The 14,126-nt window shown below is 57.7% G+C and overlaps 1 protein-coding gene across 4 annotated transcripts; it reads right to left on the bottom strand.

The window, feature by feature from the left end:
- Positions 1-669: 669 nt before the first annotated feature.
- Positions 670-10,349, bottom strand: TLE5 (TLE family member 5, transcriptional modulator). Of its 4 annotated transcripts, none has more exons than XM_036459840.2 (7): positions 9,931-10,312; positions 8,716-8,813; positions 5,621-5,684; positions 4,093-4,137; positions 3,424-3,486; positions 1,844-1,918; positions 670-1,754 (listed from the first exon to the last, which is right to left on the bottom strand). In XM_036459840.2, the coding sequence occupies exons 1-7, from the start codon at positions 9,955-9,957 to the stop codon at positions 1,536-1,538; spliced, it is 591 nt and encodes a 196-aa protein (XP_036315733.1). In that variant the 5' UTR covers positions 9,958-10,312; the 3' UTR covers positions 670-1,535. The 4 variants fall into 4 exon arrangements, with proteins under 4 accessions (XP_036315733.1, XP_036315731.1, XP_036315735.1 ...); XM_036459838.2 differs by having other exon boundaries at positions 670-1,757; positions 9,931-10,297; XM_036459842.2 differs by lacking the exon at positions 3,424-3,486 and having other exon boundaries at positions 9,931-10,349.
- Between the last annotated feature and the right edge of the window lie 3,777 nt (positions 10,350-14,126).

Consider the following 14,126-nt stretch of genomic DNA (forward strand, 5'->3'; position numbering starts at 1 on the left):
TTGCCCACCCCCGCCCCGAACCCACCGGATTAGGGAGGCAGATGAGAATTTCATGCGCTTTATAAAAAGTCCCCTGGGTGCTCCAGCTCCCTGTGGGTGGGATTTCTGTCACCCAGTCCTTGCAAATTTGGGACGGCTGCCCACCCTCCTCACCCCCATGCCCACCCAAGTCCACATCAGGAAATCTTTCCTTTTGGTTCCCTCTGGGCGGGGGTGGGGTGGGGGTCTGGCTTGGGCAGGGTGGGAAGGGAGGGCTTTCAATCTGTTCCTTGGGGAGGGGGGTTAAGGTTCAGCTGGGGGTCTGTATTCCCTGATCTGGAAAAAGGGTCTGCGCGCATGTGTGTGTGTGTGTGTGTGTGTGTGTAGGGGTAGATTCTGCAGGCTCAGTATCTGCTGTCTCTAAGGGGAAAGAATGTCATTTAGGGGCCTTCGGGCCTGCTAATCAGAAACCAGCTCCAGCACCTGGGCTGGCTGTGTGACCCGTAGCCTCCCTCAGACCCTCTCTGGTCTATGCATCACGTTAGGGAGCACACTTATAGGACTGACTCATCTAGGACTCTCAGGATCTGGCCCTGTAACGGGGGAGGGAGCCCAGACATATCGATAAAAGAACCCTCTTCTCCCCGGACCACAGGCAGCCCGCAACACAAAGGCAGGAACACAGCAACCAACCTTCTCACATCTTTATTTGAAAGGCACAGCTAAGCCCACCCTCGATACAGCATCTTCACTTCTCTGCAGAGTTCAAACGACTGAACACAACAAAAGCTGACAGTCTAAAAGGCTATATACAGACACAGGTGTGGGTGTTGCTTTTTTTTTTTTTTTTTAATATCCCCTTTCTTAAAAGACAAGCTAGTATACTGGAAAAAAGAAAAAAAAAATAAGAAAAACCAAGACAACTTGAGTACCCTCATCTTTATTCGGGAAAGGGAGAAGGGGAATCTTGGGTTGCCCACCCCCACCCTGCCCATCCTGGCTTAACCTGTCCCTTGGTGGGCGAGGAGAGGAGGAGAGAGGACCAGGTGGGCGGGAGCGTCTGAAACTAGCAGAGGCGAGTGGGTGGCAGGCAGAGGGAGACAGGGGTGCCCAGGGCAGGAAGGGGCAGCTAGCATTGTGTTTGCATGCAGTGCCAGGGTGGGAGCCTGGGGTGTGCCCTACGGGGGCCCAGCAGGCATACTGTCAGTTACACGTGTGCAAAACGGGGAAGTGCAGGGGGTGTTAGACTTCTGGAGCTTTTGCCTCCGGCCTCCCATTTGCGTCTCCAGGCCTCAGCTTGCCTTATCTGTGGTACAAGCAGGTACTGACCCAACCAGGCTGCGGGGTGGGGGTGGGGGTGTGGAGGAGGGAGGCTGGGAGCCAGAGCAAAGCTAGGGGGTGGCACACAAGCAGGGCTAAGGGCCCCAGCAGCTACTATAAATACTACCGGAGCTCAGCCAATCCCGAGCCGTACTGTCTTGCAGTGAACGTTCCTCTCTCTGTGTATCTTGTGACTCCTCTTTTGTCCCCCCACCCTCCCCATCCCCGGCCACCCGCTAATCCGACTTCTCCCCGTCATCTTCCTGGTGAGTGTCACCGTCGTGCCCATTCTTGTCTTCCTTGGAGAGATGGGCCTGGGAGCCCAGCGCCGAGAGCGAGAGGAGGCCAGTGCCCGCGCTGACCGCCGGCAGGGAGGACGGCGGCAGCCCCACAGGCAGTGGGGTCAGGGGCAGGGCCAGAGCCTGCAGCTGAGACAGCTGGTGGGCTTGGAGCTGCTGCTGCAGGACAGAGGGAGGGGGGATCAGCCGCGTTGGGCTCCTTGGCCACCTGTCATCCTCCCGCCCACCCCAGACCCCGGACTTACTCGGATGATGGAGTTCAGCTCTGGAGCTGTGACCTGCTTAGCTCGCTCGATGGCTCCCAAGACCTGCTGCTGGTGCTTGAAAGAGAGAGGACACGGCGGGTTGTGCCAGCCCAGGAGAAGCCCTACTCCCTTTTGGCCTCATAGTGCTATCCCAGCCCCCATGGCTTTCCGTCCATCAGAAAGCCGCCCCCCCCCCCTTACAACCCCCCACCACAGCAGCTTCCTTTCACCAAGCCTCGGCCTCTTTGTTTGGAAAATGGGGACAAATGGAGACGCATAGAAAACCCGAAGGGGTTGGGGCCAGACACCTAGGAAAAGGCCTTTGGGTGAGGAGGGAAACTTTGGATCCCGGTGCCGTGTACAAAGAGCAGCGCAGAGCACAGCCTGGCCAGCGGTACAGGGAAGTCTTGCTCCTTCCAGGGCTCAGAGACTGCTGGGAGATCTGCAGATCCAAGCTCCCGCCTCCCCGCACACGCCCCTGGCCCCTGGCCCCTGGCAGGACTGGGGGATGAGTCTAGGTGTAGGAAATACCTCCCACCTATTCCCACCCCTCCTTGCAAGTGGGTCTCTCCTGCTCTCAGATGCTAGAATCTATCATCTTCCTTTCTGCCTTGGCTGCTGGGAAGCCCATCACGGAAAGTAAGCACAAGTCTAGGCCTGCAGGGCTCCCAGAACCCTCTTCTCCGGGCTTTTCATGGTGTCCTTCTGGAATGGCCCTTCTGGAAAGGCACACACATCACCCAGAGGCCCCTGAGGTACGGGTAGGGATTAAAGAGGGAATGAATTATCGACCGTAAACCTGGCCGAGCAGCAGCTGGGTCTTACTCAGTCGGGTGGGGCACAGGTGTGGGGTCTCTGTAGAGCGGGTCTTACACCAAGAGAGTCTGAGAACCCCAAAAACTAGAAGAGAAAGAGCAGGGCGCCCGGTTCTCCTGGGTGTGTGCATGTGTCCACGTGTGCCTCTCATTTGTACACGTCTGTGCGCGCATTAACCTCTGCGTGCAGCTGTGTCTGCTTGCGTGTCTGTGTCTACACCCACATCTGTATCTGTGCACGTGTGCGTGTCTCTGCACCTGTGGCACAAGCATGTGCCTGTGAGCATGTGCGCTGTGTGTATCTGTGTGCTGCATTTGTTTATCTGCCTCTTTGTATGTCATCGTGTGTGTGCAAGAGTGCCCTCCCGCACACACCCCACCCCTGTCCCTGGTGTGAAGCAGCCCACAGGGCCTGGCAGGTCCATCTCAGGAGGGTGAAAGGTAGAAACAAAACAGGGGGGGGGGGGATTCTCGGCGCGGCCCTTGGCATAGCTAACATTTTTACAGTGAAGTGACTCACTCAGGCTAGGCATTCCAGAGCGGGGCGAGGCCCCTCCTTCCCCTGCCCTGCCCCCCGGGGGCGCTCCAGCCTGGGGACTTTCCGCACAGGCGCACAGGCAGACTAGAAGCTGGGAGGCCCAGAGAGGGGAGGCACGTGCCCCGGGGCACCCAGATCACTGCTGCCCAGGTGACTGCAGCGGGGAGGACCTGGAGCCAGTTCATCTATCATCCCCTCTCCGCAGAAGCCCCGGGGACAGAGCTTACCTCTTGGGAAAGGTAGGGGAGGACCTGGGCACAGATCCCATTCAGCCTCTTGACAATTTCAGCCTAGAACACACACACAGACTCTTTAGTCCCCATCCTCTCCCAAGCGCAGGTGCAGACCAGCCCCAGAGGCCGGGGGTTCTGTCTAAGAGGGATCAGCTTAGCGCAGGGGGGGATTAAGACGTGGGGCCCTAATCAGGTGCTTGGCCCTGCAGCTGACAGTGCAGGCACAGCCCAGATCCAGCCTGGGCCGCTCAGGATGTGGGTGGCCCTGGGTCCATGGCCTCTGGCGCCTGGCAGGTAGCGAGCACTCCGTGGGAGGAAGGCGGGGCGGAGCAGCGGCATTATTATTCTGTGCCATCCCCGAGAGTGGCCTCCTGAGGGCAGAGGCTAAAGCAAGGCCAGAGGGCAAGGAGCAATCTCGGGGTCTTACCAAGTAAGTGAGTGTGAGCACAGGTCACCCTCCTGCCACTGTCACAAAGGGGTGGCAGGTCTAGGGAAGGCCTCTGCCCCTCCTCCTCAGGCAGAGCAACCTCCCAGGGAGACCTGAGAGAGAAGGGGGGTGCCTGGGAGGGAACAGGATCGGATCACCAGGGCAGGCTTGGCATCCAGCCAAGGGGCGGGCTCCTACCTGCCTGGGGGTGCCATGGAGAGAGGGAGAGGGCGTACCTGCTTGTGCATCTCAATGTTCAAGCCGTAGGACATCTCGTAGTACTGCAAGAGGAGAGACAAAGAGGAAGAAATGGGGTTGGTGAAAGATGGGGGAGGGGGGGGCTCAAGAGACAAAGAGATGTGGGTGACAGAGACAAAGGGGGAAGCAGAGCTGGGAAGAAAGAGAGAGAGGGAGAGAGGGAGGGAGGGAGAGAGAGAGAGAGAGAAAGAGAGGGGGAGAGGGAGGGAGGAAGAGAGAGAGAGGGAGAGAGGAAGAGAGAGAGAGAGAGAAAGGGGGAGAGGGAGAGAGAGAGAGAGAAAGGGGGAGAGGGAGAGAGAGAGAGAGAGAGAATAGGCAGTGATGGAGACAGGCAGGTAGGAGGGGGGAGACCCCCACACCAGGAATGGGCCCAGGTGCCTGGTGGGGCTGCTTCCAGGGCTGAGGGAGCTCCGAGGCAGCCTGGCTCCCTGGTTTCTTAAGAATTATCCAGCCCCACCTCCCCCCAACACACACACACACACACACACACACACACACCCACTCCAGGGCTCCTAATCTTTTATCTTTATGTGTCTTGTCTGCGGGTGGCCCCAGACTGCAGGGAAGTTTGCCTTCCTGGGTATAAATAATGGAAGATAAACAAAGCCTGCTGGGTTTGGCTCTGGAGCCAGGAGCCCCCTCCCCCAAGCCCCAGATCTAACCCTGCCCCCTCCCCTGTTCTAAACCCTCTCATGGCTTCCCATCACTGCCCCCCTCCCCCCAAAGCCCTGTGGTTCCTAGGCCTTTGCTTAGTCCTTTGTCCCCCATCCTCCACCCCCCAAGCTCCTATTCATTCTTCAAGGCCCCAGGGGCAATGCCCCCACTTCTCCAAGCAGCCTTCCTCTGGAAGGCAGTGGCTTCCCTCTGGAGTCCTGGGTCCCTGCAAGGGGGTCCCTCTCTGCCCAGCCCCCTCCTCCTGGAGCCGGGAGCTGAGTGTCCGTCTCTGCCTCCCCCACAGCCTGGGAGAGCTGGAGCTGGAGACTGGGCCAAGGCCAGGGCTGTTTGATGTGGACCTCACCACCTGGTGAGTATGAAACAGCCAGTGATCCTGGCAGCGAGGATGGGCAGGGTCTCAAATGTCAGTGGGAAGAATGCCTTGTCACCCCCTCCCTCCCACCAGCCTCCAAGGGTGTCAGCCTGCTGGGGGGCAGGAGAGGGAAGCCCAGGAGTCCTCTTCCCAAAGCTTGGGAGAGGAGGGGTTAAGCACTGGGACGCCTGGATTGTGGGGGCGGGGATCCGGCTGCTCCCCCACGTCAGTTCCTGGCTTCCACTGCCGCTGCCTCCTCTGCTGGCTGCCAAGGACAGCCAGGGGACCTGGCAGGCCCAGGCTGCAACCCGGCGGTTTGGCAACTGCACCGCCACCCGGGCCGGCAGCCAGGCCGGCAAGGTGGACCCTGAATCCTCACACTTCCCAGAGGCGGCGGCCGGGTTTCAGCGGCAGCTGCTGGTGGTGCAGGCCAGTCTGGGCCGTCCCCATCCCCGCCCGCTGGGCCTGGGCCGGCTCACCATCACGTAATGACGCTGCATCTCCGACTTCTCGCTGGCCAGCTTGTCGCATTCGAGCTTCAGGCTGAAAAAGAACACGGGACAGGGGCTGGGGCCCGGGCTTACCCCCAAACTTTGACAGGAGACAAACACAGCACGGCCTCCTGGGAGGACAGGGTGAGGGGAGCCTCACGTGCCCTAACTGTAAAGTGTGTGTGTGTGTGTGTGGGGGGGATTAAGAAACCAGCCTTGCAGATCTGGGGGTGGAGAAAACGACAATGACAATAATAAAAACAACCAGTCAGAGCAAACACCCTGCGGGGTCAGCCAGGGATTCAAGCAACCTTTTCCCAATCCCACAACCCAATGAGGTCAGCACCGTGAGCATCACTCATTGTACAGATGACGCAATGGACGCCCAGAGAGGCCGAGTAACTGGCTCAAGGTCACTGGCTTCAGAGCCACCCACGAACTGCTGGGGAAAACCCCAAGGAGGGGAAGGACTGATAGAAAGCATAAGGGGCCCAGGAGAGGTCCGGGGCTGACTGACAGGGCTCCGGGTGGGACTCGCCAAGTAATCTCCTTTGGGGCCCAGCCCCTCTTATGGCCTTGATTTCACCAGGGGGTAAAAGCTCTACTGCTGGGTGGTGAGAGATGGGGACCCCCTGGCCTCTCTCAAGCTCCCCCAAGCAAGGAGGAGCTCCAAGCGTTTCTTAAAGCTTCCCCTGCCACCCCCACCGTGAAGGCCCCTGGGAGAAGGGCAGGAATCAGACAGTACAGACTCAATCCAGACAGACTGGGCTCAGAGTTCAGCCCTGGGCCTTGGATGCTGGGGGACTCTGGGCAAACCTTCCTGCCTCTCTGGGCCTCAGTCTCTGTGCCTCTTAAAAGTACCAAGCTCCCTGGTGGGATGATGAAAACGAAATGAGTTAAACCAGAAATGTTCTTTGAATGATGCCTGGCATACTGTAGCACCCATTCAGTGCTTGTGGGGCTCACAGTCACCCCAGGAACCTGTGTGTCCCTCTGCCAGAATGACCATAACTGCACGTCCAGGTCAGAGCTAGCCATGGCTAGGACTGTTGTGACACCCCCGCCCCTCCTCCCCCGTCTTGGTTTTGTTTTCAGATTTTTTTTTTAGAGTTCATTTGTTGCTACCATTAAAAACAACAACAAAAAAACTCAGCCCCAGCCAATTTGGCTCAGTAGTTAGAGCATGGGCCCGAGGACGGAAGGGTTGTGAGTTTGATTCCGGGTCAAGGGCATGTATCTCATACCTCGGTTGCAGGTTCAAACCCAGAAAGCAACCGTTTATTATGTGTCTCTCTCACATCAATGTTTCTCTCTCCCCGTTCCCTTCCACTCTTTCTAAAAATCAAAGGAAAACATATCCTCACTCCTTGGGTGAGGATTCAAACAAATAAATAAATAAAAAAAAATAAATGGGGCCCATAACTCCGTTGTTAAAGCCTTGTCCTCATACACCAAGGCTTGGGGTTTTGATCCCCCGTCAGGGTACAGACAAGAATCAACCAATGAATGCTAGGTAAGTGGATCAACAAATAGATGTTTCTCTGTCTCTCTAAAACACACACACACACACACACACACACAAAACCCCAAACAAAACACCCCCCCACACACACACAAAACAAATCAACAAATAATTTTAAAAAAACAACAGGCAGTTTCATCCCAAATTCTGGATTCCTGGCTCTTCTCAAGGGCCGTGCGGATCCTGTGTGCCTGCATGGTAGGACCCTCACTGTACAGTGGGAAGCCCAGGCCCAGTGGATGGAGACCCCGAAGCTTAGGGAGAGAGGGCTGGTTTTCCCAAGGACACAGCACTAGGGCAGCACTGGGACCTCGGGCTCAGGGACTGGCAGTCCTCGTGCTCCCCGTGAGGTGGGGAGGACCTCCTGCAGGGGCTCAGAAAGGCCCCAAACTCTCCACATCATGGGACCAAAGTTCCTGTGCCTGCCCTTCCACCATCAGCGCCTCAGTTCCTCATCTTTTTAAAAAAATATTTATTTTATTGATATTTTTACAGAGAGGAAGGGAGAGAGATAGAGAGCTAGAAACGTCAATGAGAGAGAAACATCGACCAGCTGCCTCTTGCACACCCCCTACCGGGGATGTGCCCGCAACCAATGTACATGCCCTTGGCCGGAATCGAACCCTTCAGTCCGCAGACCGTCGCTCTACCACTGAGCCAAACAGGTTTCGGCATCAGTTCCTCATCTTTGAAATGGGCACAATAGCAAGGAAAATAAAGCAAAATGATGTATTTTCAGTATTTTACACTTTGGGAGCATGGGAAGGACCCTAAGAGGATGGATGTTGGTTAAAACAAAAAGAAGGAAAGCTTACAGATCACTATCACCCTCTTCTTCTTAAAGATCTTTCTGGGTGGGCCGGCTAAGGTGCAGAGAGGGCCAAAACCTTCTATGTTGAGGGTTTGCTTTCTTCAGCCCCCAAATGGGGTGCACATCTCAGTCCTGTCACTCCCTTGCTGTGCTTCCCCTGGGTACCCCTAAATCCTCTGGGCTTGGTTTCTCTAAGTGTAAGTGACAGATACTGATACTTCTTCCTTTCCCTTAGATCCCAGTACGTGGCAACTGTTAGAAGACTGAATTCTGGAAGGAGAATGGGAATCTGTCGGACGCCAGGAATCCTTTCCCCAGAACTGGGCAGAGAGATAACAGGCAGAAGAATTTTTTCTTCGGGGGAACTTTTTCCATTATTTTTTTCTTTGGGGAGCTAGGAGGTCCAAGCCCAACTCCAGTTGTTGCCAGGTTTTTAATCCGGTGGGGATTGATGTGTGTGTGGGGAGGGGGGGGGGCGGGGGGGTGGGGGGCAGAGTTCTGAAGCCATCCAGCTGAGTCTGGCAAACTATTTAATTTTGTGCCCCCAGTTTTCTTACCTGTGAATTGGGCTGCTTGGAAAACCAAATGAATTTAATATCGCTAAGTGCCAGGGGCAGCGACCGCCTTACAGTAGGACACCCTGCACCTACATTTTCCCACGTTTTGTGTCCAGCAAGGCCCATCACCTCCTTCTTGCCACGTGCGCGGGGGGCTCCCCCTCTCCCGGGGCAGGCCTGCGCCCCCGCTCACCTGTGGTACTGAGCCTGCAGCAGCTGGAACTCGTCTTTGATGCGGTCGCACGAGTCCGAGGTGGTGAATTTGAGTTGCTGGGGAAGGTGCGAGGAGCCCTGTGGGGAGGGGACGGGCCGGTCAGGGCCGGGCGGGGCGCGGCCGCCCACTTCCCTCTGGGCGCCCCAGGCAGCGCCGGCGCAGCTGCAGCGCGCACCCCCCTCCCCGCCCCACTTCCCCGCCGTGTTTACAGCCCCCGGCGCGCCCGCCCGCCCGCGCTTCCTGCCCCCGCCTCTCCCCGGGAGGCCGCGGGGTGGGTGCCGGAGCCGCGCCAGCCTCCCGCCCCGGCGTGGGGGGCGGTGCACAGCCCGCCCTTGGCGGGGACCCGTGCGCCCTCTACCGCCGCCTCGAGGCGCTGGGAGGGGGGGCGCAACACCCAGGAACCCGACTGCCTCCGGGGGGAGGGGGGAGAACAAGTCCGAGGGAGTCCCTTCCCCAAGTGTGTGTATGGGGGGGGGGGGCTGAGGCCTCCCCGCAAAGTCCCATCGGGGGAGGGGTGTCTCAGCGCCCGGAATGTAACTGGGCCCCCACCCCCACCCCAGGCTCCCAGCTCCCTCCCTCCAGGCCCCCCTCTCCCGCGAGGGGTGCTCCCCGGCTCTCCTCCGGCTCCCAGGCCCCCAAAGCAGGCCCGGCTTTAGGGGTGCCCGGGAGGGTGGCGGGGGGGGGGGCTCCCGCCCGGGGAGCGGGGCACCCGCGGCCACGGCTACCCAGGCCCGGCTGGGCTCGGCGGGGGGCGGGCTGCGGGGCTCGGGGGCCAGGGTGCTGCGGGCGGGGAGCTGGAAGGAACCCCGCCTGGGAGCTGGGGGGACCCCGGGGGTCCGGAAGCCGGGAGGGGGGCACGGGGCTGCAGGGGGGGAAAGTCTGGAGGGCGGAGGGAGTGGGGGCCGAGCAGCGCCGGGCCCAGAGCGGGAGGGGACCGGGCCCTGGAGTTGGGGGGAGGCGCCGAGCCCGGCGCTGGGGTGGGGGAGGGCGCAGGGCTCGGATCCGGAGGGGGGTGGCCCGGCGGGGACCTGGGGGCGCAGCGCCCGGACCTGGAGGAGGGGAGCCCGGCGAGGATCTAGGGGGCCCCAGGGCCGGGTGCGAGGTGGGGGGGGGGGTGGCCCGGCCGGGAGCTGGGGGTGCGCAGGGCCCGAGCCTTGGGGGAAGGGGGGGCGCCGGGCCGCGGGCCCCGCTTACCGAATGCCTGCTTTGTGGAAACATCATGTCAGTCGCCGCGGGGGGCGCGGGCTGCGCCCGGGCTGTGCGCCCCGGCTCCGGCGCCTCGGGGCGCCGGGCGGCCGCGCCTTTGTCCCGGCGCCGATCCGCAGCTCCCGGGCCGCCGCCGCCGCCTCCCGCTCCGGCCTCGGCCGCTTCCTGCGCCCCCGCCCCGCGCGCCCGGCCCCGGCGCGCCCGGCCCCGCTTCCTGCGCCCGCGCCCCTCCCGCCGCCGCGCCGGCCCCGCTCCTATTGTCTAATGGCGGCGACGTCGGCGGCCGCGGCCCGGCTGCGCGGAGGCTCCGGCTCCACCTGCTGCTGCCGCCCGGGCCCCGTGCGCGCCGCCGAGGGGGGGGCGCGCGCCCGGGGAGCCTGCGGATCCCCACCCCGCCCGCCGCCCGCCTCCTGCGGCCGCGGCTCTGTGACCTTGGGCCCGGCGCGGCCCCGGCCCTGCCAGCTGCCCGGCCTCGGTTTCCCTGTCAAAAAGGGGGCCCCCTCCGGCAGCCCCTGTCTACGCCGCCCGCGCTGTCATGGGGAGACCTGGACGCGTGCCAGGGACATGCTCTGTAACCTTGGCTGCTGCCTGGCGGTTCTCTCTGAAACTCGCTTTTTCTCTTCTGTAGAAAGGCTGGGGTCATGCCTGCCACACACATTTATGGAGCACCTACTGTGTGCCAGGCCCTGCCCCAGGAAGTGGGGGTGAGGGTGGGGTGGAGCATACAAAGTCCCAACTCCGGTGATGACTTGAGACAGACAAGAGACAAGCAGTAGAGCCCAGACCCTGGCAGTTCAGAGGTTGGAAACAGCTATGGAGAAAATAAATCAGTGGAGGCAGCTAGGAAGGTGCAGTTTTAAGCAGGGGTGAGTCAAAGAGGGACTCCTTGCCTGAAAAAAGGACCCGAAGGTGACAGAGGGAGCCAATAGGAGTATAGGGTAGGGTAGCTTATTCACGGATGCAGTAACAGCAAGTGCAAAGGCCCTGAAGCAGCCCTGGTGTTGGCTCCCGGGAGCCGGGAGGAAGGGAGGCCCAGGAGGCAGGTTAGCAGCTCCAGCATTGGAACAAGGATTCGTGTGCTTGGATTCATGATCTGCGGCTGCGGTCTGGAAAGTCCTAATTATTTTTGAACAAGAGGTCTCGAAGTTTCACTTTGTACTGGGCCCCGAAAATCCTGTAGCTACTGAGGTATGGACGGTGCAGGGCCTTGTGGGCTGCAGGAAGGACTCGAGATTGTACTCTGAAGACGGTGGGAGCCCTGGAGGGCTGTGGACAGAGGAGGGTGGCACCTGACTCGGATCTGATAGAATGTCCCCCCCTGCCATGTGGAGGTCAGGCCTCAGAGAGAGAAGCTGTTGAAATGTGCGTGTTACTGCCCTGGCGTACACACACAGTCTCTTAATTCTCGTGTCATCGTCAACTGTGCAGCTTGCCCTCTACAGAAGAATAACTTTTCTGAGCCTTGGGTTTTCCCATCTGTAAATGGGAAGTTAGACCCTGTCACTTTTTCTGGGTAGATGAGGGCCTAGAATGAGGGCAAATTGAATAAGCAAATTTAACCCCCCCCCCCTAAACCCTTCAAGATAAATAATACTTTAATATTTTAAAATATATATTTTATTGATTTTTTACAGAGAGGAAGGGAGAGGGAGAGAGAGTTAGAAACATCGACCAGCTGCCTCCTGCACACGCCCCACTGGGGATGTGCCCGCAACCAAGGTACATGCCCTTGACGGGAATCGTATCTGCACCTTTCAGTCCGCAGGCCAATGCTCTATCCACTGAGGCAAACCAGTTTCGGCTTTAATGTAGTATTTTTAAAAACAAAAATTAATGTAAAAAAGTTTCATGGCGCCCAGCTGGCGTGGCTCAGTGGTTGAGAGTCAACCTGTGAGCCAGGAGGTGGTTTGATTCCTGGTCCGGGCACACGCCCCGGTTGTGAACTCGATCCCCCGTGTGGGGTGTGCAGGAGGCAGCCAATCAATGATTCTCATCATTGATGTTTCTATCTCTCCCTCTCCTTTCCTCTCTGGAATCAACAACAACAACAAAACATTAAAAAAAATTCATGGTGATGGAAGGAAACTAGACTTTAGGAAGTGAGCACACGATGGGATATACCAGTGGTCGGCAAACTGTGGCTCTCGAGCCACATGCGGCTCTTTGGCCCCTTGAGTGTGGCTCCTCTACAAAATACTATGTGCAGGCCGGTGCACACCTACAGTGTGGCTGAAGCTTTGTGGGGTGCGCAGAAGTCGGTTTTCAGCTCTCAAAAGAAATTTCATTGTATTGTTGATATTTGGCTCTGTTGACTAATGAGTTTGCCAACCACTGGAATATACTAATGTAGGATTATAATGTTGTATACCTGAAGTTTATATAATGTTATTAACCAATGTTTTCCGATAAATTTAATAAAAACACATGATGAGCAGCCTGGCCAGTGTGTGCCGTGGTTAGAGCATTAGCCCACACACTGAAGGGTCAGGGGTTCGATCCCGGGCCCTAGTCAGGGCTTCCTTGGAGGAACCAATGGATGCATCTCTCTCATCTCTCTCTCTCTCTCTCTCTTCCCCCCTCCTCCTTTTTTTCCAACAACAACAACAAAATGCATGATGTGCAAAATGCCAACCTATTATATCATGGCGGGATCTGATGGGGCCAGAGACAAGTTACAGAAATTCGGGGCCTCCCCAGTCCTGGTGCTGTACAAGAAAAGGAACAGCTTTTGGAAAGGTCTTCACTATTCCAGTCGGATTCCAGAACACAGACCCCACAAGTCATATGAAAATCCCCGGATGGGGACGGGCTACGTTATTTGGGGGGCCCAGGGCACAATGAAGATGTATGGCCGCTTGTTCAAAAAGGATGAGGAATTCTGAGATGCTGATAACGGAGCGGTGAGCCAAGGGCAGGTCCTTCCTTGGAGGGGACAGGGTCCTGTGGGAGCGCGGGAGTGGCCTGCCCTGGAAGCTGCCCTACTCCCAACACACGCCTCCCACACACCACGGGACCAGACACGTCCTCCTGGGAGGCCCCCTGCATCCACCCTCTCCGGCGGGCCCCTCCCGGTAGGAAGGCTCTCCCTCGGAGACCAAACACTTCCGCGTTAACAGACTCCAGAGCCGATCACAGACACTCCCGGCACAGTGGGGTCAGGGCAGGGCCACAGGGAGGGACTCCGGGCTTTGCCTTTGAAGGAGAGTAATTATGAAAAAGTAATTTTCAGATAAAAGGGCCTGTCAGCACATAGCAAGGCCCAGAAGTGTGGCCCAAACTATGAATAATAATAAACTCACCCACATGCATGTGTCTTCACTACAGGCCAGGCTCTGCCTTAAGCATTTTATTTTATTTTTAAATTTTTATTTATTTATTAATTTTTAAATATATGTATTTTTACTGATTTTTTTACAGAGAGGAAGGGAGAGAGATATAGAGTTAGAAACACCAATCAGCTGCCTCCTGCACACCCCCCACTGGGGATGCGCCCTCAACCAAGGTATATGCCCCTGACTGGAATCGAACCTGGGACCCTTTAGTTCACAGGCCGATGCTCTATCCACTGAGCCAAACTGGTTTTGGCTTATTTTATTTTATTTAAAAAAAAAAAAAATATATATATATATATATATATATATATATATATATATATATATATATATTATTGATTTTTACAAAGAGGAAGGGAAAGGGATAGAGAGTTAGAAACATCGATGAGCGAGAATCATCAATCAGCTTCCTCCTGTACACCCCCTACTGGGAATGTGCCCACAACCAAGGTACATGCCCTTGACTGGAAGCGAATGTGGGTCCCTTCAGTCTGGAGGCTGACGCTCTATCCTCTGAGCCAACCAGTCACGGCATGCCTTAAGCATTTTGATCCTGGGCACTGCCGTGGTCACGTTTGAATGAAGGGGAAATGAAGGCACGGAGAGGTGAAGGGCCTTGGCCACAACCACACAGCTGGCAGGTGGCAGAGCCAGGGTGTGGACCTAGGGACTCGGACCCTTGACTCCACCTTACTGCCCTTCCAGAGAGGGCCTGAGGCCGGGCAGGTCTCGGCAGAGCTGTGCCTGGGACTGAATTCTGTCCTCCCAGATCTCGGTGCGGAAGCCCTGACCCCCAATGCGGCTGTATCTGGAGATGCGGCTTTCAGGAGATAAGCTTACGCGAGGCCGTCA

Source organism: Pipistrellus kuhlii, unplaced genomic scaffold (assembly GCF_014108245.1).
Source record: "Pipistrellus kuhlii isolate mPipKuh1 unplaced genomic scaffold, mPipKuh1.p scaffold_m20_p_30, whole genome shotgun sequence".
Lineage (NCBI taxonomy): Eukaryota > Metazoa > Chordata > Mammalia > Chiroptera > Vespertilionidae > Pipistrellus > Pipistrellus kuhlii.